General features: G+C 33.9%; 1 protein-coding gene across 1 annotated transcript; it reads left to right on the top strand.

The window, feature by feature from the left end:
* The first annotated feature begins 273 nt into the window (after window positions 1-273).
* Window positions 274-23,332, top strand: LOC126373270 (fatty acid synthase-like). The gene is made up of 40 exons (XM_050019334.1): window positions 274-493; window positions 1,586-1,772; window positions 2,830-2,950; window positions 3,240-3,443; window positions 5,091-5,207; window positions 5,488-5,654; window positions 5,733-5,869; window positions 5,954-6,154; window positions 6,226-6,412; window positions 6,521-6,683; window positions 6,762-6,931; window positions 7,013-7,164; window positions 7,381-7,564; window positions 7,681-7,829; window positions 7,920-8,101; window positions 8,247-8,366; window positions 8,641-8,750; window positions 8,857-9,047; window positions 9,136-9,293; window positions 9,573-9,824; window positions 10,388-10,505; window positions 10,851-11,087; window positions 11,183-11,468; window positions 11,797-11,942; window positions 12,026-12,172; window positions 12,334-12,437; window positions 12,785-12,935; window positions 13,141-13,312; window positions 13,432-13,544; window positions 14,517-14,681; window positions 15,532-15,719; window positions 16,904-17,059; window positions 17,750-17,998; window positions 19,499-19,634; window positions 20,103-20,268; window positions 21,189-21,339; window positions 21,525-21,669; window positions 21,959-22,132; window positions 22,414-22,516; window positions 22,693-23,332. Exons 1-40 carry the CDS (start codon window positions 335-337, stop codon window positions 23,250-23,252), a joined length of 6,978 nt encoding a protein of 2,325 aa, XP_049875291.1. The 5' UTR covers window positions 274-334; the 3' UTR covers window positions 23,253-23,332.
* The last annotated feature ends 1,290 nt before the right edge of the window (window positions 23,333-24,622 follow it).

The following is a 24,622-nucleotide window of genomic DNA, read 5'->3' as shown; positions in this document are numbered from 1 at the left end:
GATTCCAGCACAAATTGTGCCACTACGATAGAGAGTAGTGTTAACTAGCTTTATTCGTGTAATAGGTATCAAGATAGATAAAGCAACGTTAGAGGAACTTGCAGCTACAATTGGTATTGAATTCCCATTAATATAAATATCTGTTAATATAAAACAAAAACTAGGAATACGACAATACATAAAAGGTTTTTGTATTAGGTCGTGCAACCCTAAATTTGTTATTATTAAATGAGTTATTTTTACCGGCCGCTTGTTTGTTTGAATAGGCTGGTCGGAGAGTGCACTTGTAGGAACTACTTTGTTAAGTAATAATCTAACAAAATTGTCTTAAACAATGGCTCCGACCCCTCAAGAATTAGGGGGCCAGGATAAACCCAGATGTGGGACCACACCGAGGCCCCCACCCGGAGAAGAAGTGGTCATAAGTGGAATATCAGGAGTTTTCCCAAGTTCAAAAAATACAACGCAGTTTGCGGAAAATCTATTCAACCAGGTATAGTTTCCTGCTAACTTCTGTAATTAAGATTTTTCAAGTTTCTTTCAAGATTATCCTGATCACGGCTCCAAAATTAATGGACTCTTGGGAAACTTTCAACTATCAACGAAGGGGAAAATCGTTAAATCTCGCTTCATAGCAGTTTTTCTAAACTTTAAAATGTGTCCGTACTGTCGGTTTTACTTTATATCTTCAGAATTTTTACGGTCCCATTTAATGGGCCATATTTTATGTGTCTCTGGAGGGTAAGAGCTTGTCAAGAAATAGTCAATAAGAGGTTTTGTATCCCGCAAAAAGCATATTTTACCTTTAAACGGTATTTAGTATTTTTGTATCTGTTTAAAATGAATCATGATGGCCATGCAAAATTGATTTTTTTATTTATTAATAGGCTAGTTTCCAAATAGTCAAATCAGTTACTCTTTACTAAACGTCAAAACACCAAATTACTATGGAATTTGTATGAAACAGCACATTGTGACGTCATAAAAAACGTGATAAAATGTCCGACTTATTTTTACGTTTTTCGTGATTAAAATTCATAAAGAAGTTAAATAAAAAAAAATGTTTTTCGTTGGTTTTAATACTGTCTTTATTTAGTAATCAGAATTTCATAATTTATCTTGAACCTAGTACACGACCCAATTCTTGGCTTTTAGCAATATGGAACCAGAGAGTAGAAGATTTAATCTAACCACAGATCATATAATACTATCTAACTGACATTCAAAACATAAAGAATGCGTTTAGAAGAGAAGCAGCTAAACGTGTTTAGCATTACCATATACCAAATACTATAATAATTATTATATTATTGTAATAATTTTTATATTATTATAATAATATATAATATAATAATGTAATAATTATTATATTATTATATTTTTGTAAATACTTGCAAGGACAAAGATGATAATGTGGATACATAAGGCATAGGCATGTGCTTCTCATGCTGTACGCTGCACATCTTGCTATGTCATAAGTGCATGCCTCGCAATGTTTGCATCCACTTTTACAATTTTGTTCTTGCAATTTTTTACCCTTGTTTTCTTTTGATATAAATAAAATTGTATATGAAACCCTTGTCAGGTGGACATGGTGACAGAAACCGACCTGAATTTCCACCACCCTGAGGCTCCGAAGCATTTTGGAAAAGTCGATGGCGTGAAAAAATTCGATGCCCAGTTCTTCAGAGTCACATACAGTCATGCTTTGTCCATGGAGCCTATGAGCAGAATGCTGTTGGAACAGGCGTATCAAGCCATGTATGATTCAGGTTAGTGGAATTCTATTGTGGGTTTGTTGCGTGCATTTTTCGCGCTTTTTCACAAAGACATCACCTCACTCAACAAGGTCCCACTCGTCGTCGTATATAATAATGTATGTTTAATAATAAATTATGTCATTTTGTGTAGGTACTTCCTCAAGTTTCTTGTTGTTGTCCTCTTGACATTTACACAAAAATTACCTGTTTCATAACGTGCTGATAAGTTTGTCCAGAACTTATTTTTCGGACAATAGCACTGCTATTAGACTCTTTTCGAACATACAATCTTCCCAACTGTTTTTCACCACTAAAGTAGCAGCACGCTATGGTGGCCGTTTTAACACATTACATTTTGATTGCATGTCATTATTGACAATAAAGTACGGTCACTTTGAAACCATGCCACATTAATTTGTTGACAAATTAAACCGTAAGTCTCATTAAAAGTCAAATATAATAATGCGACAGGGTTCTAATGTGTGTAGATATATGATATTGCTCATGACTGTACAGCTATTTAATCCTACCCGAAAAATTCGTACAAAACACCTCGTTTTACATAGACACTACTTATTGACGTTATCGTACACGCTCATCTGTGTCTGGGACATCTGACACCCATACGATTGAAGACTAAAGTAAGATGAAGGGGGTGAGGTAAACCTAGCTCAGCCGCTGGTGGGGAGCGGAGAGTTGCCGATTTATACGTAGTATTATTCCTTATTCTATGGCGAAACTTGATAAGCGGGACACACGTCAAAACTAATGTATAAATTAATGTCTTTATTTTATTGAGTAACATGCATTTACTTACCACACATACGAATTAGAATTTCTAAATAACATAATTAGCTATGTTAAACTAAGCAAGGGTCAATTTATACTAACAACTGTACACTAGGCGTCTTTATTTTTTTATTACTGATTTGCTATTTTTTTCTTAAATGGTCACTAAGTGAATTAGAATTACTAAACCATTTAATCGACGTAATTAGCAATTATAAACTTGTTAAGGCCAATTATTTTACTACACTTTCTGGCAATAAATATATTTTTTTCTCTGTAGGTATCAACCCTCTCGCATATAAAGGCAAGAAAGTTGGTGTATTTGTTGGGTCCTCATACAGTGATACCAGTAATGTCGCCATGTTTAGCTCTTATAAACAGAAAGGCTTTGTTTTGAGTGGGTAAGTTATAGTTTTATACCAAATTTAGATGATTAAAATTAATATTCTGTGCTTTCTGAAATTTTATTTGGACACAATTTCATGCATAATTAAGTGTCATAATATTCATTTTTAAAATCACCGAAGCGGTAGTATAATTTTACCTTATGATGAATTCTCACTGGCCAAGTAGTTAACGCAAAATCTATTACAAGCCACGTCAAAAAAAAGGTTAATTCTCAAATTGAATTAAGGTTAGGGCCCAGTCACATGATATTTATTTCCGTAACAACAAATTTCTTGATTCCAGATGCGGTAAAAGTATGTTCTCCAATCGAATATCCTACTGGATTGATGCCAAAGGTCCTTCGTATACCCTGGACTGTGCTTGCGCCAGTTCAATGGTATGCCTCGAGCATGCATACAATGCTATGACCAAAGGAGAATGTGAGGCAGCCGTTATAGGTGGCTGCAATTTGTGCTTTGAACCTCACTTGGGATTGAATTTGAGAAAGTACGTACTTTAAATTATATCGTCACTGAAAAGGCAAAAATACGTAAGCGCCAAAATGGAATTTCAAGAAAAAGCCGTTTAAAGTAGCTTTGTCGTTTTTTTATCATAATTTATACCAATTTATTCAATTTATATGACGTCAACGTAAGATTACACGGTTTTTCATTTTCTATATCTAGCAATACTTCTAAAATGGACTGCTATTTTAGGATATTTTGGCTCTTATGTAATTTTGCCTTTCCAGTGACGATATTTTAATAGAAACCGTTTCTGGTGGTTATTTTTGGTAAAAGAAGAGAGGCATTGCTGCCAGATTATTGGGCTTGCCTCGATGTTACGCATTTGATTTTAATTTAACTTAATTTTATTTATTATTTTTTGTTTTTTGTGTGTAATTAATTAATGTAATATGGACCATCATGTCTGAAATAAATGATTTTTTTATTTTTTTGATTGGAGAAGGTATTTCATTTTATGTGTTTGTGTTGTTTTTACCTAAATGCAGCGAAAGAAAAAGGAGCTTTATGTTATGCTTTTTAAATCAAGAGCTGCTATTGTCATAAATTATTGTGTGAACAAAATGAGTTGATCCGTATATCTATTGTGAAATGAAATGAAATTTATTGTAGTAAATGTGGTCATATATATTGAAGTAAGTAAATATTGTGGTTCAGCACATTCAGGCATATTCTTATTCTGACGTACAATAGGTAATTATTATATTATTAACTTAATCTTACTTAGTTATATTTACATCAAATTTACATAACATTATTAGGATGCAATAACTCGTTCAAAGAATAAAAAACCTTCTCTTTCGGAAATGTTTTAAAGGTAGTTCTCTTAAATGGCTGGGGAGGGCATTGTACGTCCTCACACATACTGAGTAACAATTTTTATAAAACACAGCTGTTCTAGGTACTATTTCATAAACAAGTTTGCTAGGATTTCTAAGATTTCGATTATGTGTTTCTCTCGAAGTTTTAAATATTTCTCTAGGTATGTGTTTTAACAAAATTGGCAAGCTCATAGATGTACATAGATGGAAGCGTCAGAATGCCTAGTTTTATAAATAAAGGTTTACAAGGTTCGTCGGGAACAGCACCACACATAGCTCTTATACATGTTTTTTGGGCTACGAATGCCTTATTGAAGTCTGTGCTGTTTCCCCAAAGCAATAATCCATACCCGAGAGTGGAGCTAACATAACTATGGTATGCAGTAAGAACTGTTTGAATTGAGGATACTTTACGAAGCCTACTTAACATATATACATAACTATTTACTTTACCACAAACTTTGTTAATATGTGCCTTCCAGTAGCAAGATTTGTCATTCATTAGTCCTAGAAATTTGGTTGTTTTACATTCTTTATTATTTAAACAGTTATAATTTACATTTATATTAGGAGATTTCGCATTATATTTTGAAAATTGTATATTTGTAATAGCTTAAAAGTAGCATATCATCATCAGCCGTATGACGCCCACTGCTGGGCATAGGCCTCCCCCAAAGTAGCATATAAATAGTGCGTATTCTAAAAAATCCATCTTATTTATAAATGTTTATATACGTACAACAGCTAAATTTTATCTATAAATCTAAGTAAATCTACTGATTTTGATAATAATTATTGGTGTTTATTAGGAGTGGCCTGGTGAGCAAAGACGGAAGAACGAAGTGTTTTGATAAGCACGGCGATGGACCAGTTAGATCTGAAGCTATCACTTGTCTCTTTCTACAGAAAGCTAAAGACGCTAGAAGGTATATTTATGAAATATCTAATGTTCTTCGACCTAATAAATTTATCTTTAGCAGCTTGCTATAATCTGTAATATTGTAATTGTATTGTTTGATATTTCGGTGCGAAAACATTTGCGTCTAATTAGACTGGATTCGGTTCGGCCCAACCATCAATAATATTTTCAAATCACGATGATTGGACTTTACGCGAAATTCGTAATTCATAAATCAAAACATTCGAATTCTATCCACTTCAATTAGACTGCAATGGGCACATTATTTTAATTCTGTTATTTTACAGAGTATACGCAGAAGTATATTATGCACAAGTTACTTATGGCTTAAAAGAAGATGCTCAATTTCTACCTCTACGCCGATCACAGGATTTGGAACATTTGTTCAAAAAGTTTTATTCTGAAATCGATGTTTCACCAAAAGAAGTCGAATACGTTGAAGCCGATGGATCAGGTAATAACGCTATTATTTTAAACTAAGATATCAATTAAAAAAAAGAATTCATAATAATTAAATCTCTTCTATTTACAGCCATAGCAGAATCAGATACTAATGAACTTATAGCTATTAGTAATACATTTGTCAATGACAGACCAGTTAAAATTGGAAGTGTTAAATCAAACATGGGAAATAGCGAACCTGCATCGGGGTTATGCGCTCTCACGAAGGTACTTTATAATATAACCAATGTGTAAGAATAATCTACCTATTTTCCTTCCACATAAAATACATTTTTTATTTGTTGTTTGCAGGTCTGTCTAGCATACCATGAGGGCAAACTACCAGGCAACTTACATTATTCTGAGCCTGTAGACGTCCCTGCTTTGAAAAATAGAAAACTTGAAGTGGTTCAAGATAATGCATCTTTTGGGAGAGGTTATACAGCTGTCAACAACTTTTCAATAAATGGCACAAACTGTCACGTCCTATTAAAAGGACATTTTAAACCAAAGGTACAAAATATTCTTTTAAATATAATGACTGATATTGATACGTATTTAATCAATTTACAAAACTATTTTAGGATACTTCAAAGTACAAAAGTAACATTCCACGGCTAGTTTTAATATCAGGCAGGCAAGAAGCTTGCGTTGAAAAAATTATAAACATTTTAAAGAGTCAACCTATAGACCCTGAGGTCATTGGCATGATGCATAACATTTACAAAATTGACACACCTGGACACACGTGCAGAGGTTATACTATACTTGGTAAGATTTTACATAATACTTACTTGTATAATTTACACACATTAACATGGTTATGTAACTCAAAAGACATAATTGAACTGTGAAAATAAACTATTCATCGTTTTACAGATACAAATGAAAACAATGAAACAATAAGTCTTAAGGATAGCGCAGAACACTACCCCGGGTTGAAACGCCCGTTATGGTTAGTGTTCAGTGGTATGGGATCTCAGTGGCCAGGCATGGCAGCTGACCTAATGAGGATACCAGCATTTGCAGGTGCTATTTATAAGTAAGTAATCTTACTTATCAAGATCCTTACAATTTCATAATTTCTTCCAACAATGTATGATACCTTAATATATTACAGGTGCCATACAGCTCTTAAACCTTTGGGTGTTGACTTGATCCGAGTGCTTACTGAACCTGACAAAACTATCTTCGATAACATTCTCAACTGCTTTATTGGTATATCCGCAGTACAAATAGGTCTTACTGACGTCTTAAAAGAACTCGGGATTGTACCTGACTATGTCATTGGTAAGATAAAACACGGTAGTAAAACCATAAATATATTTTAGAAGAAAATATATGAGTTTAACGTAAAGTACACCTTGTTAGGTCACAGTCAAGGAGAAATGGGATGTGCATATTTTGACGATTGCTTCACTACTGAAGATATGATCCTCGCGGCATACAGTCGCGGCATCGTGTCCGTTGAAACTTCTTTCGTCAAAGGCGCTATGGCTGCTGTGGGAATGGGCTACAAAGATGTAAGTTTATTTTTTCACTTCTAAGTATATGGGACCCTAAATTTATTAGCTTATTTTTTCACTTGTAGATTTTTTTATCATTACCTTTAATTTTTATATCCATGTTTTCTTTGAAAAAATGTTTTTTATGTTCCAATTAGACGATTATGAAATTTAACCCAATGACTGACTGAGTCTAATATTTATTCGCCTGTACTTAAACCATTACTTTTTCAGATTTTCCCGCTCTGTCCACCAGAAATCGACGTAGCATGTCATAATAGCAGTGAATCTGCCACGTTATCGGGACCAGCTGATGTATTGAAAGAATTCGTTGCTGAATTGACGGCCAAAGGAATCTTTGCTAGGGAAGTGCCAAGTGCCAATATTCCATTCCATTCCAGATATATCGCTCATGCTGGTAAGAAAATGTTATTATTGTTTGTGTCAATGTTTTAACCTTTTTTGATATAAATACGCTAGAATAATTACAAACAAGGAAAATACTTAATTATGTACCTAGGCATATTGTTTCAGGTCCCGCCTTCAAACAGCGCTTAGGGGCTATTATTAAGAAGCCGAAATTAAGAAGTGAAAAATGGATTTGTACATCTGTGCCGCAAGATAAATGGGATGAGCCGTTAGCAAAATATTCTTCGGCAGATTATCACACTAACAATCTGATGGTAAGAAGACATATATTATGTACAGATATGGAAGCTTATAACGATGCTGCTGTTGATAAATCTCATGCTCCTATCACAATTTTCCAATAGAGTCCAGTATACTTTGAAGAGGCATCAAAGCTTATACCAGACAATGCGGTTGTCGTAGAAGTGGCTCCTCACGGTTTGCTCCAAGCGATTCTGAAAAGGTCTCATCCGGAGTGTACCCACATACCATTGACAAGAAGAGGAACAACGGAACAAATAAAATTCCTATTTGAAGCATTTGGAAAGTAAGTTACCTGAGGATATTTTTAACATGTACCTTTTACACCATTCTGTCTAAGATGGTTGTTTTGTTTTTTTTATATATATAATATCAAAGCATGTATACAATATATTTTTTAAATCTGTCTAAGTGGAAATGTTTACTTTCAGGCTTTACCAAGAAGGCTATAATTTCCAAATGGATGCATTGTACCCAAAAATTGAATATCCTGTGGCAACCGAAACACAGATGCTTTCTCATTACGTTGATTGGGAACACAGTGAGGAGTGGTAAGTTTATTTATTAGAATTATCCTCTTTATATACAGGGTGAAGTAAGTGACAACATGACGAAAACTTTCAGTGATTATTCAAACTATGATTCCGAGTACATATCAAGTGGACTTTTCCGTCGCAAAAGTATGGAACAGAAAAACACAAAAATTTTCATGAATTCTTCGACGGAAAATGTCACTAACAGCCTATAATGTTGATTACTATGTAACATTGTATATTATTAGGTAATGTTTTTACGGGAATATTATAGACTCTCTTATTTTTCTAGGCCTGAAGTGGTTGTTCACAATAACGATAAAATAACAACCGCCACTCGTGAGTTAGTCATGTCAGTGCACGACGATGAATACAAATACATTTCTGAATATATAAGAGAAGGTAAGCACAAAGAAAATATAAAATTAATGACCATTATTTACTACTTAAGGTAAATAGAAATATTTTACATGTATATTTTGGTATTTTGACATACTTACGTTTTCAGGGAACAACGTTTTTCCTGAATCTGCAATGTTGTTCTTAGTTTGGGAAACATTAGCCATGTATATGGGAGTCAACTACAAAGAACTGTCTGTGGTTTTCAGAGAAGTACAATTTCATGGCGAAGCAATAATTCAACCAGAAGAGGCATTTAAGATTAATATTAATATTAGTAAAGGAAACGATTACTTTGAGGTAATATTTTAATTGTCTTCATAAAATATAAAATCATTAAGTAACATACTAAGTCTAATTTAAAATTTAACACGATCATTGTTTCAAGGTCAGCCAATATGGGATAACCTTAGCAAACGGCTATGTTTCTGAAATTGTGAAGCCTAAATTTATACCTCTGAAAGATGTGGAACAAAATGATGAAGATGTTAATCTCACATCTGATGATGTGTACAAACATTTACATGCTAAAGGATTAACCTACAAGTAAGTTTTTATTTATATAACTATAGGTTTCCAGTTGAACTCAATTCCACCTGGTGATAATAACTGACTGACGAACGCCTTTTTCACTCTAGACTTGCAAACTCCGATTTCGAACATAACATTTTAGAAACAGACTGCATCAAATGGGTACAAATCCCTTAGAACTATAAGCTTACGTATTGCAGTTCTACAGAAGAATACCTTTAAACAAATATTTTTATTCATAACTATAATAAAACTTCTCAGTAACCTTCTTCTTCTTTTTTTGTCTTATGTCAGGGGTGAGTTCCAGTCTGTCATCAAAACGAACTTCAGACGTACACAAGCGCAGATTAAATGGAACGACAACTGGATTACGTTCCTTGACGCTTTAATACAACTGAATATATTATCAAGAGATTACGATGGTGTTACTAAACCTAAGATCATCAAAAAAATAACTATCAGTATAGACGATTTTAAGAAAGTAACTGAAAATAATTATGAAGATTACTACGATGCCCAGTTGTACAGTATTTATGAAGTTACCAGGTAATATTTTGAATATATAATTTATACGTACCAATAGAAAGGTAGTAATAATAAACGAGAGTAAATAAATGAAAATAAATTAGAGTGGTTTCAAAGTGCAGTAATAAATCAGTAGTGCAGTAGTAGTAGTAGTAGTAGAGTGAAGGCGCTTTTCCTGCAGGCATAACTTGGAAGTGGTTTTCTTTTTCTCTTTATATGTATTATATTGTATAGGCTATTTATATGTATGTTTATGTATGCGTGTATATATGTGTGTATGTGTATATATATATATATTGTATTTTTTATATTATTTCTTTAGATAAGTATACTTATATTATTTATTATTCATATATTTTTTTTTGTTATGTATCATTATTATGTTAATTGCACCAGCCCGTGCTCCAATGAATAATCTCCTTTCATCCTAAGGTTGCCTGGCAGAAATTGCTGTTTAGCAATAAGGCCGCCTATTGTGCTTATGTTTTATTCGTATGTTTATGTCCTTTGTATATGTTGTTGTGCAATAAAGTATTATTGATTGATTGATTGATTGAAATCTATTTACTTTTTGTTCCTTACAGGTGTGCTGGTGTAGAATTCAGAAACATCATTTTTGAAGATAAACCAATACAAAAGCAAGAACCAGATGTTTTAGAATCTATATCATTTGTACCGCATTCAATTACTGGCAAAGTAAATGTAAGTAAGCAATTTGAATACCTTATTATATGCGTGCGTATGAACAGTTCAATGATAATTTGTGTATAATGTTTACGTAAGTATTAATGATGGCAGTTTCTTGTCTTCTTATTAAGTTAATGTAAGTAAAATAGAGTTTGCATTGAATGGGCCACAGCGTGACAGTCATAAATAATTATAAGGATACAAATTGTAGTGACGTACTTGTTTTCAATGTAGCTTGGTTATTTATTTAGCTTATATTGAGACTATGACATCTTTCTCAATATGTTGTCCTTATGTCTGTGTTGTCCTAGCGTCCGTTGCGCTCAATAAAGTTTATTTTAAGAAATGTTTTTTTTTTAGATTGAAACAGCCCTTCAAATAAATCTACAAATAATTGCCGATAATGCACATGATGAAGTAATAAATGTAACAGAAGTTGTTACTAAAACAAACTCAGTTTTATCTTATGTTCTTGAACGAGTAGCTGATAATATTGCTAATATAAATATTAAAGTGAACACTGTCGATATTGAAAAAGTAAATCAAGCTATCGAAAAATCTTCTGTAGTTGTTATTCAAGACACATTTAATGAAAAGGTGAATTTCACACAATTATTTAAATATTATCAATGTGACATGTTTTATATATTACTTTGTATGTACAATACATAACAAAACATTAATAATTCCAGGTGACGAATAATATCCTTAATAAGATTCGTAAAAATGCATTTATTATGGCTTTCGTTGAAAATATACATACTTTTAAGAACGGCGTCTTCACTGTAGTGTCCTCAATGTCTGTACAAAGCAAAAATCTTTTGCTTTTGAAAAAGACGGGTTCAAATAACGATGTAACATGTATTTCAATTGTTTCTGATGAAAAGTTTGCTTGGATCCCTATCGTACAAAGTGAACTACAGAAGACAAAACGTGTTGTATTAATATCCGAGAGGCAACCGCATTGTGGATTATTTGGTAAATTTCGTTATATTGTCTTTTTAATAATTTCCCAACGATAAATCACTATAAATTGTAATGAACGTAATTAATAAACTTGATACGTAGTGTTGCTGAGCGTTCCAGTTTGTGTGGGACATCTCGATTTTCTAAGTACTCAGATTCTGCATGTACTGTGTGTGACCGTTTCATAATAGTCACTACCTGTTAATCTCCATCATTTTTATTTATTATCATCATTTAATTCATTATTATTATAACTACACCTTTCACCACTACCATCTTCAGCCAAAAATACACAGATCAGTCAAAAGTATTTGTAAATGAAATTTTTAACCCTTTGCAGGTATAGTAAAAAAACTGAGAAAAGAGCATCCGAACAAAATCAGCTTGTTCCTAATAGACGATTATTGTGCACCTACTTTTGACAAAGAAAATCCTGTATTTAAACAGCAACTACAGAAAAACTTGACTTTCAATGTATTTCACAAGGTAACATAATTTTCCATTGACCCCCTTTTTTATCAAATACGTCATTTTTGTGCAGTGTTATTAAACATTTTTTTCTTCGACAGGACCAATGGGGAAGTTATTATTATTTGCCACATTCTGGTTCTGCAATAGTCCAAAACATTAAACTAGTCAATGCAGTGCCTGGTGACACGGATAGCCTGAAATGGGCTGAAACACCTGCTATCCCGGCTAACAACAATTTGGTTCAGGTAAGATATATTTTGCATAGTCTCTATCATATTTTATTTACACTAAATGGTGATGACTCGGAAGGTTGGGGACTTTTTTATTAAAGATTAATTATTGCGAGGTTAACAATTCTCTGGGTCAAAGTTTAGCTTGTGATTTTATAGATTGATTGGTCTTTCAGATCTGCTACGCTGGACCATCCATTAGAGATTCCCAAAAAGCTGTTGGTATAGTACACGATTCAACGTGTGATTTTGGAATGGATTTCAGTGGATTAGACACAAAGTAAGTCAAGAAAATAATATATCTCAATAATTTAGAAAAAAAAATAAGTTTAAGAAAAAGAGTATTATGTTTGCAACTGTTTGCAGTTTTTCCGAAGAGATAATATAAATCTGTTACATTTCAGCACGATGATGCGTCAATGTGTCTAAAACTGTGTACCTAAGATTTTGTCTAGCAGTTTTATATAATTACCACCTAATAAAAAAGTGTTTTGTCTTTTTTATTTGTTATTATATTTAAAGGTTTATCATCTTCGTTGATGTCTCAACCAACAACAATGCCAAACAGTATGTCAGTTTCATATAAGTTGTTTTTAAGCACTTTTAAAATTGTTAACACTTTTTCAGTGGTGACAGAGTAATGGGTGTTGTGCCTGGTGGAGCTCTTGGTAGCACTGTAAAGGCTGACCCACATTTACTTTGGCCTGTGCCTGAACATTGGAGTCTAGAAGAAGCGGCTACTGTACCTCTACCTTATGCTCACGCATTTTACTGTCTAGTAAGTATTTACTGTGCTTGTACTTTTACTGTGTCCTTCATTACCGGTTGTTTCTTTTTCTTATAACCATCATCTCCCTAGCGTTATCCCGTTTTTCACAAAGTCCGCTTACCTATCCTTAACGTTTGACCGGTCCTGATTTTTATAATTAAAAAAGAATTCTTTTTTAAACAGTTTTATTATAATTTTTAATATTAATTTTTAGGTTGTTAAAGGACAGTTGTTAAAAGGGCAGTCAGTTTTCGTAAACGGTGGAGCGGGTGCTCTTGGTCAAGCTATTATCTCCATCTGTCTTGCCCTGGGTTGCACAATATATACCTCCGTCAGTAATCCACACAAGAAGCAATTCTTATTGAAATTGTTTCCGCAAATTGATGGTAAGTTTAATTTGCTCACATTTTTAAAATAGGGTCTCGAATATGGTATATTTTTGTATTCCATTTGCAATGTTCCTTTTTTTTTGCAATCCGTTTTAAACATTTTTCTTTTGTTACAGCCAGAAATATCGGATGTTCTATAAATGGCGACTTCCGTAATATGGTTATTTTGAACACAAAGGGCCGACGTTGTGATTTTGTCATAAATTGCGCCAGTGGAGCTTCTAGGGAGGTAAAGTTGCTTTGTTTGACTCTTTGTAGATTTGCCCGGTTAATGGCAATAGGCTTGCTTGAGGAGTGAGTGTATACGCTATACGCCTCTGCCTACCCCTTCAGGTATACTCTCTCTGTTTTACCTACGTAAGATTCTAAGTACTATTTAAATTTTCGCGTTAGAAACAATGGCTCCGATTCTGACATACAAATTAGTGCAAGAGAGAGATTGATCAAATCAAATAAAATATATTTTATTGTCTAGAACTTAATTGATTGATTAAGATTGATCTAGCTTTAGAACTGCCAAATTCTAATAAAATTACTTTTGATTCGGACGAGACTTGAATCCGCAGCTTTTATCAAACCGGGACCGGGTCCTCGTCCTGTCTATCTAAAATTTTTCGATTTATGTATTGATCAATTAGTTATTATTATCAAGCGTTGGTTCCGGTAAATCCCGTCCGACTCAGATATTTTTTCGATTTAATTTTCTTTTTGTGTTTTTCCCTAAGCACTGTCAAGTGCTGTAAAAACAAAAAAAAATACCTTTGCCTTTAAAATTACTATTGTGTTCCAAAATCAGCACTACTCTATTATTTTTTTACTCAGCTATCAACCTTCTTCGTCTTGTCAATTTTATAAAAGACACCTTTCAATGTTCTGTTTTTTCTAAATTCTAAACAACATGGTGGAGTATGCTCCATAACCTCTCCGGTTGATTGAGGGGAGGACTCTATATTTTTGTTACCTAATTATAATAAGGCACCCCCTTTCGCCTCTTTTATAATGTCGTGCCTTTGCAAGGCGTCACTTGTACCTTCTTAATATGATACACCTTAATTATGTTTGTGACATGCATGAATATGGACGAGCAGTGGTATCGGCCATTTTTGTTACGTTGTAGGTACTATCCTTATGAGCGTGAGGGAGTGAATCTGGGTCTTATTGTATGTATCTATGACCATGAGATTTCCTTGCATTTTAACAGGCTGCGATGAAATGTGTAGCGGTGTGTGGTATCTTCTTGGACATCAGCCAATACGACATGAAGCAGAACAAACCGATAGGAATGTCTTACGTTGAAGGCGAAAGAAACTACTTAGCTGCTAACTTTTCGACTATATTCAAACCGGAAAACGTGAATGAGAAGAAGGTATGTCCTTACATTTCAATTTAAAGGAATGAATTTCAAGAGTTCTTAAATTACGTATTTTTATTGATGTTGTTTGTCTCTTGCGGGTTGTGAGAGCAATATCGATTTCCGTGTGGTTTCTGTCCTGTGTTAAATGTAATGCACCTGTCTGTCTGTGTCTGTGGTGTCCGGAAGTAATAAATGTTTCTTTCTTTCAATAACCGACCTCATCGACCCTGGTGGCAGGATTCCATCTATTATTTATCGAGCCGCTAAAGATCCCTGTCATGGTTCATATAACGTCTACGTACTCAAGTTTTTTGTTTTTAAATGTTCTTTATTTCACCATAAGTACAATTTAATTTGATAACCTGACACTGTCTTGTTAGCAAAAATCTTAAATAATTAACAATGTTTATCAAATCAAATCAAATCAAATCAATATGTGTTATTATCAGGCCAATAACACCTATTAAAACTTATACTATGAACGTTATCAACACATCTACGATGTTGTGGTTGCTAAATTTAAGGAAGACAAGGGATTAGGCAACAATTAGCTAACATAAACATTTCAGATAATGTTTATTCATACTAATGTTAAACTTAAATGTAGCATAATTTTGCATACGATCTACCGGCATGTATAAAGTCTTTGAGAGTGGAGAAAGCGAAGTTGGTGTATCAGGATCGTAGTAGTGAGTGGGATGTGATAGGCGTGGGTATTCGGGATATTCCTTTGTATGAACACTTTTATTTCAATTAGAACGATTCTTTTTGTCTTATTTTGGAGGTTCTGAAGATTCTGGAGAAGTGTTGTATTTGTTTATCTTTTGTATTTTTATTGATATTTTTTCTTTTGTATTTTAAGATGCTCCAAATAATAATCGCCCAAGGTATCGTAAACGGTACGGTCAGGCCACTTAGTCGGATAGTTTACCCTACTACTGATGTATCAAGAGCCTTCAGATTGTTATCAGCAAACAAACACAGGGGCAGAGTCCTTATAAGGATAAAAGACGCTGAAGTCCCTACTAAATGTCTCAACGTTATTCCAAGGTAAGCTATAATCACAGTAAACCAAGTTATCATTTCTTTATTACGGATTTCTTGTTTATTTATTTGTTTCTTTAACAGTTTATTGTACACAAAACAGAATATAAAAACAATTATATTTACACGAGACAGACAAACGGTTCTTATTTCTAACAGAAATCTCTTCCAGCAGACCGGGAAAGAGATAAACTTAAAACTTATACAGATAGGCGTGTACGGTCACGAGCACTGAAACCATGTCACATTAACTTTTTTGACAAATTAAACTTTAAGTCTCATTAAACGTCAATTAATATGATAGTGCGTCACGGTTCTAAAGTGGGTACATGATATTGTTCATGACTGTACATCAATAGCACGTTATGTTTAAGAGATAAAAATAGAAAAAAAAACACTAAGAATGTGTTAACAACACTTACACGTAACACTAATACTTGTTTGTTTTTTAGCCCCATCTCACTCGGACCCAAATGTATGCAGTTGTAATAAACGCTACGTAATTTGGTGTCCTATTGGTTGGGCAACACTATGTATTAATACTTTACAACAATAATTTAATAATAAGAGGAACATTATGAATTTGATACCGTGCATTTTTATCATTTAATCATTAATCTTGTTATAAGAAATAGGGTCTTCTCCATCCTGATGTGTCAGTATTATTATAATATAATCACCTTACACCTTTTTGATTATAACACATAATATACTTACCAAACAATAGGGTAAATTTTGATTACTTACTAAATAAAGACAGATCTGAAGGTGATAAAAAAAAACGTTTTCTTTTTTCTATTTAACTTATTTATAATAAAGAAAAATGTTATAATAAGTGCAACATTTACTCACGTTTTTCTATGACGTCATAGCTTGCTTTTTCATACAAGTTCCATAGTTATTTCGTGCTTTGACGCATAGTAAAAAGTAATTGATTTGACTAGTTGGAAACTACTAACTAACGGATTTCAGAGATAATCTAAAGGTGGGTAAGGTACGGCGTTACGAGGCGTACTGTACCATTCGCAGCGAGCATGATAATGTTGCGTCATGTGCTTAAAATTAGTGTTGATGCTCGCTACGAGCGCCCTATTTCCCTGTACTGGCAGCACGAACGCTCGCTGTGTAACACATTACATTACGCCTCGTAACACCAGTCAGTACCTACCTTTAGTCTTCGTTTGTTTCAGAATGACGTTCTCTTCGAATGGAACGTACATCGTAGTCTGCGATGAAACCGAATTAGGTATTGAACTTGCAAACCGTTTAGTCAGACGAGGAGCGAGGAAACTTCTACTTCACTTGAAATCCAAGCAAGTTTCTGGATACATACATTTGAAATTGGAGTAAGTAACAAAGCATCTGTGAGGGGTACTTAGTTCATCTCAGAGCATCTGTTTGAACGATGCTCCTACAACTACCCTTAGAGGGGAGACGAACTGTACCCTGCTATGAGATGTACCTATGTTTAGTCTGTTTATTGTTTTGAAAGTAAGTATAACAGTAGTGGTAGCCCATTTGGAAGAACGCTTAAGTCACACTTTGAGGTCACAGGTTCGAATCCCGGCGCGGGCCTAAATTTCTTTGGATCATAAATTTTTATCACGTGCTCAGCGGTGAAGGAAAACATCGTGAGGAAACCCGCATTCTCAAAAAATATCTTTGCTTGTGACCTAATCTGTAGGTACCTAATGAGCTGGTTTACCCTTCGTGAGTTGGAAGATCAGACAGACAGTTGGTTCTGTAAAAAACAGGACCTCACAAATCTTCCTGTTTCGTAAGCGGACCCTGTGAAAACGGAATAAACGTTAAGAGTTGACAAAAATTAACGATGTTAGATAGAGTACAATGAATTTCTATAATACAAAAATCCTACTAGTATGGAATTGTTACGTTTTAACATATTTCATGGCATAATTCCTTTTCAAATAGCTAAAACAGGCTACAACGCCAAGACGCATTTCGTAAGACATGTTCAAAATGCACAGCTACAAGAATTTATGCGGATATTAACTTTCAACTTGATTTTCCGACAGATCGTGGAGCAAACTTGGCACTTCAGTAAAAATATCAACGGAAAAATTGCACTCGGATAAAAATTGTGTTCAACTATTGAATGACGCTGAGAAAATGGGTCGAGTACAGGGCATATTCATTATTCAAGAAACATCTTCACTTCTTGAAAGCTCATTGAAACAGCAAGAATTTGCTGAGAAATATGAAAGCGTAACGAAAGTGGTCGCAAACCTTGATGTTTTATCTAGGAACAATTGTCCTGAACTGAGGTAAGTACTTAAAGTCTAAAAAGTTTCAAAATCACTTTTAGACCAAGGTATAGAAAAGAAATATGTAAGGATAATTAAACATAATTATATACAGCGCAAAGATGCAACTAGAGAGCAGTGGCGACAAGGAGTTCCCAATTGGATTTTATTTTATTTATGTCAATGGTTAGCTATATAGTGTTGTCGCGCTTCCGTTACTCTCACTATGGTAATGTCGAACCTATGTTGTAAGACCGACAGGTGGTCATAACTTAAAATAAAATTAGGATGTGTCTGCGGAAATCGGGGCCAATTTCTACCTATTATTCAAAATAACAGCCTCCGTGGTCTAGTGGTTAGAGCGTTAGGCTCACGATCTGGAGGTCCGGGTTCGATTCCCGATGGGGACATTGTCGAAATCACTTTGTGAGACTGTCCTTTGTTTGGTAAGGACTTTTCAGGCTTGAATCACCTGATTGTCCGAAAAAGTAAGATGATTCCGTGCTTCGGAGGGCACGTTAAGCCGTTGGTCCCGGCTATTAGCCGTAAAAACACCTCCACCAACCCGCATTGGAGCAGCGTGGTGGAGTATGCTCCGTACCCCCTGAGGGGAGGCCTGTGCCCAGCAGTGGGACGTATATAGGCTGTTTATGTGTGTGTGTATGTGTATTCAAAAAATAGTCGTAGCAATAGACAGCCCTCAGGGTTCCCCATTTCTCCGGCCAAGTAGTTAATGCCGTCTCTATCCAATCTATAATAGTCATTGAAGAAATGTAGCCATAAAAGTCTGTTAAAATAAGAAGCGTTAATTCCGCGTACCTATTTCGAAATAGCCGCAATACAACAAATATCAATTTGCTACGAATGTGTTACCTTTATAAATAACCGAAATTGTTGATCGAAAAAATAAATTCCTAAAGTATATAGCCGTGGTACAAAAATACCAACTTAATAAGTGACGCCTTGAATGAGAAATGTCTGAAACCTGTTGGCAGGGGGGCGTTTTTACTCATGCTTCTGTAGATGAATATTCACATAGAAACAGACGGCCATAAGAATATTTTACAGAGGCGGTCTAGACGTTACGTTCTTCAATTATTGTGAGGAAGCAGAATGGGCGAAAAGTTATTTTCAAATAACTTACGGTACCTTCGTGAGTACCTATAGCTTTTCTGAATAGGTTTTTTATAGAGATTACCTTCTGCATACCAACTCAGCTCTGTATAGCACCTATTAGTACAGATAACATACATCATATTATAGGTACTTAGTTGCTTAGTAAATAGTTTTAAGTTCTGCATTAGAAGCCCTAGTCTGTCTCACCACCCAAATAGTAAATCAAACTCGTTTGATGTTAGTTACTCACTGTTATGTTTTTAAGCGTACATAAAAATATTGATAAGTAAGTATGTAAGGATCGGAGCAAATGGAATTACATAGTCTTTGCTATAGTAGTAAAATTATTTGAATATGTTCTTTTTGCGACATTGCGTCTTAATTATTGTGTATTATTTATTTTAGTGCCTTTGTGGTCGTCTCAAGGTCATCACAAAACATTGTTGATGAATACGTTGCGTCGGTGTCTGACAAAATCTGCCAAGCCCGTCTCGGGGTGGGTCTGCCAGCGTTGGCGTTCAAAGTCGAACTCTTGGACGAGGTATGCATACATACACACATATTATGTCGGAATATGATAGGCCGAAAGATGGTATAACTTAGCTCTGTCCGTGTCATATGTCATCTAATGTGGGCTTTAGACAAAAAGGTGCCATCTAAATCTCAAAATCACTTTTACTACATCCAGATAAAAATTGAGAGTAACGACAAGCCTTTATAATCACTTACAGTAGACTACTAGAGAGACTAGTCGATTTTCAAAGCAAAAAATAACCCAATTTTCTATATAATTATCAATCCTATTTTTCCATATAACATTCAATACTCAATCAAAACGATCCTTTAATTTAGTTACTTACTTATTTGATACCATGTATTTTGAGTCAAAACCTACGTTAAAACAACATTTCAACGTTTTAGTTATCTATATCACTCACTCAACTCAATCACTCATCACTATAACTCATCATTATAAATCTATTAATTTATAAAGTAAAATTTATTACAGTTGACTTCCCAAGATCAATATGATACAAGTTTACAACCACAGAATATTGCAACAGTACTTAACGCATTAGAAACAAGTTTGAGACAGAAAAACGGCAGCGTAATAACATACAACTTAAAAACGAAAAGAAATTTGGAATTTTTGGAAAAAGTTTCCAGATGTTTAGGTAAGTTCTAATTTTCCTTATAAATCAAATCAAATTTTATTGCATAAAACTAAATTTTAATAATCAGACCTAACACATACACATACAGTACAATTTGGGCGGCCATTTTCATTTCAGTTTTTTTTTATGCCGGTTGCCCGACTAAGAGCTAGAGATAGTTCAAATTCAATTATACCTTATTATTTTAAAATAATAAAAATTAGTTACTAAAGATACTTAACTAGGTACATAGCAAATGGCGGTTTTAGTTTAGCACAGCTCACCTGACAGAGGGCAGCAGTAACTGTCAGTACTATTCAGAGGCGGGTGACAGGAGTCCTAGTGAGGCTTTGAAATAAACTACTCTGGGCGCCATCCCACTCGCGTCTGACAGAGTACTGCGGGGCGGAAGGCAAGGGGGAAACCAGTGCTCTATTTTCCCTAAAAAGTAGCATGGATAATGCAACACCGACAAGAGCATGACTCTTAAATTAATGGTGATAATGTCAATCGCATCCATTTTTATCATTATCCGTGGGGGATGGTTTCGTAAATAATTGGCCTATGCCCAGTTATGGAAGAAAAAATACTGTAAATGATGTTATGCAGTTGGATTAATAACTTAACATGTCATTTTATGTATATACAAACAAACATATAAGATCACGCCTATTTTCCGTTGCAAAGACCACGGAGTTCCATATACTTACATGTCACTAGGATATAAAAATAGTAGGATTTTATTTTTAGAATTAATTTTATTTATTTTATCTGTGGGTTAGTATGTCAATGACAAAATAGTTTTAAAGAACAAGTATGTTGATTATAAAATGTTTGACTTAAATTTTAATAGATTTACTTCGTTCACGAAGTAGAAATATACCTCTGTCCTCAGAACAATCCTCTGTCTTATATACATAAATATATTGTTTCTTTAACAGGTGTCAAAAACATAATCGAGATTGATGAAACACTGACAGTAAATAATTTCATCACCAGTGACGTTAATATTGAGGAATTGAAATCAATAATTAAGGATACTTACAAAATTGAATTCAGTGTTGAAAAATTAAAGATTTTGTCTATCGCCAGGTAAGTTATACCTACTTCGTAATTATTTAAGACAACCTGCTTATTTTTGTTTTGTATCTGCATAACACTCTAAGGCATGGCAAGTTATCAGACCACTACCTAAATAGCCCATCATTTTGAATAGGCCATTTGCAGTGATACTTGAAAATATTTTTTTATGAATAATATATTTGTAAAAATTTCAGCATTAAATCTCTATGTGAGACATCTAAGAAGATTAACAAAGTTGACAGTGGCCTAGGAGCATTCTATACATTCGTTGAAGCCGATGAATACGTGGCTACTGATGTTATGATACCTATGCGTACAATTATAGATAAATATAACGAGGTATGATGAACAAAATATGATTATTTTATTTTTATGTTGCTGAATTATAATAGCATTGTTTAATGATTCTTACTACATCGACAGCATTGTTGATCAGGATATAAATATTATTAATAGTTTCGATAAACTACTATCGAGCCAAGATTTGAACTTTGAAATTAAAGTAGTGATTGAAAATATAATACATAATTTATTAACAACTATATTCCCTCTGCTAAAATATTTAAAAAAAATGAGACTTATTTATAAATGACCCCAATTAGCCTAAGTACAATTTTGTATGTTACAGACCCAAGAATTAGATGAAAAAGCTGCCCATCTTATGTTGATCCCAGGATTTGAAGGACATCATCAAATTTTTAAACCAATATGTGAGCGGCTTAAAATAAGAGCTATAACTTTCCAGCTAGGTCCGGATTTAATCACAGAGAGTATCCAAGATATGGCTCTCAGTATCTTGAAGGTATACACATTTATTTGTTAATGCAGTATTTTAAAGCTAGCAGAGATACAAACACTTCAGTAACAATAACTTCAACAAGAATATGAAATCAGAAGTTATTACAACCTTCCTTTCAAGCTTATTCAGATAAAGTACTCGTCGAATCAAGTTGGCGAATATATACAATCTATTTTATTATCATGTCAGCCCACTTCAAAATAATTGCTAAGTTATTTACTTCAAGCTCATAGATCCACAGATTGTTTAATTTAAAATGATCATAATTATTTTAACGTTTTCAGTATATCAAGAAAACTTTTGTATTTGAGTCTAAGTTTTATCTTCTTGGCTACTCTTTTGGAGTCAACGTGGCTTTGGAAACAGCTGCTTTATTGGAGAAAGAAGGTAAATCATTTTGAATACATCTTCAGCAAAAGTATCCTGTCGTTTATTCAAAATAACTTTTTTCCGTCATGCGAAATATTGTTTTCTATTCTAATTATTTGAAATTTCAATTATTTTTTTTATAAACAATTTTCAAAGACATTTAAAGAAACGGATGCATTTATTTTTATTTCCAGGTCGAGTTGGAGTTGTATACTGTCTGGACAGTAGTCCCGATGCTCTGAAAGTACAGTTAGAAGCTCACATTGGTAATTTAACAGATAATGAAATTCAAACATTTGTTATTGAACATATGTTTGAACTGATGACTGGAAGCAAGAATGATGAACTAAGTAAAGAACTTAATATTCTAGAGGAATGGTCTGACAAAGTTGATGTGTGCGTTAAGAAACTAAGAGGTTTAGTCACATACACGACTGAATATATAAAGACAGTACTTGAGTCAGCGTATAGAAGAATTCAATTAGCTAGAGATTACAAGCCTGAGCTTAAATTAGAATCTGAATTGATTCTTATGAAAGGCATACCTCATCCTAATGCAAATACTCTAGAACATGACTACAATCTTTCAAAATACAGTACGAAACCAGTCAAGGTATTTGAAATTGCATCAAACCATGCAACTGCTACTCAAGATTGTAGAGTTGCAAATATTGTGAATAAACTATTAGATCCAAAACTGTTAGAAGAATTTAAAAATAAGAACCTATGTGAGACTTATTTTGCTGATTGTTGAACGTATATCTAAGTTAGTTATTAATACGGCCACTTATTTTAAGCCTTAGATTAAGTAAATAAAAGTCGTGAGCTTGATAATGAGTTTTATTTTTCCATACTATACTAAATGTACTCACTAAATTCGCTACGTTAAAAAATCAAAACAGGGTAACTGGTATCTATTTCTTTTTGTCATACACTGTGGTAATTAATGAAAAATAGGAGTAAGTTGTACTCATTACCTAAAAAAAACAAATGAGAATTTGATTAATTAATACGATGTAGTTAGTTGTAATAAAAATGTTGTAAAACTTACCGTTGTAAAGGTCTTAAGAGACACTGTCGTGTATCTTAATGAACTCAAGCAGCAAGGACGTTGTGATCTGGGAAAATAACAAAGAAAACATATCAATGTAAAACTCGGATTGTTTTTACCTATATAGATAATTACGAACAGACAGACTATATTTCTGGGTGCAAGCTTCCACCGCCACTCATGGATGAAGAGTCTATCTTTTCTTATATCGTGTGGGTTGTGAGGTGAATTCCCAACCTCATTTCATCAACTCTGGTGTCAGGGTTATTGAGCCGCCAAAGGCCCCTGACATGGCTCATGTAACGACTACTTACTTATATCAGTAAATAGTAACCGGGACTAACGGTTTAACGTGCTTTCCGAAGCACGGATCATCTTACGTTTTGGACAATCAGGTGAGCCTGTAAACTCCTAACCAAACTAGGGACCACAAAGTGATTTTTGTGATATGTCCCCACCGGGATTCGAACCCGGGACTTCCGGATGACCAAGAGTCTACGGAGTTGATGTTGTCAAAAACAAAGTTGTAAGTACAAGGACGGTTGAGGTTATTATCAAGGATAAGGTGTTAAGGTAAGTGGGCTATTATTTTATTTTGGGTCCCATAACCTGTCTCTCACGTTCAAACACGATTTTTATTAAAGCAAACAATTATTTTTTAAATAATTACACTATTGGTACATTTCTGATGTTATACTCGTGCTTTTATGTTCCACGTTTTTATCAAAATTATTTGAATTTAACCAAAAACACGGTAACTAAGTTGTACTTTTGAGTAACGCAGTTGTTTCCCTACAAAATTCCACTGTCCCTCTCATATATTTACTCCATATAAACATACATTACTTAAAAACTCTTCAAGACGCTATTAAAATGTAATATTTGCGGTAAGAACACGTAATTTAATCTTTACTTTAACAATAATAAATATTATTTTCCTTTATCAGTTTTTAATTATTCCAAAATATTTATTGTGTCCCCGCGGCAAACCGAAAAATTACGAACACTATGTTACCATACGAAACTAAGTCTTAAAATTAGAATTTTGTATGCATTTGCGCCAAAAGTCGTAT

Source organism: Pectinophora gossypiella, chromosome 15 (genome assembly GCF_024362695.1).
Source record: "Pectinophora gossypiella chromosome 15, ilPecGoss1.1, whole genome shotgun sequence".
Taxonomy (NCBI): Eukaryota; Metazoa; Arthropoda; class Insecta; order Lepidoptera; family Gelechiidae; genus Pectinophora; species Pectinophora gossypiella.
Note: the sequence above shows the minus strand (reverse complement) of the source record. Positions and strands in the feature narration are given on the sequence as shown.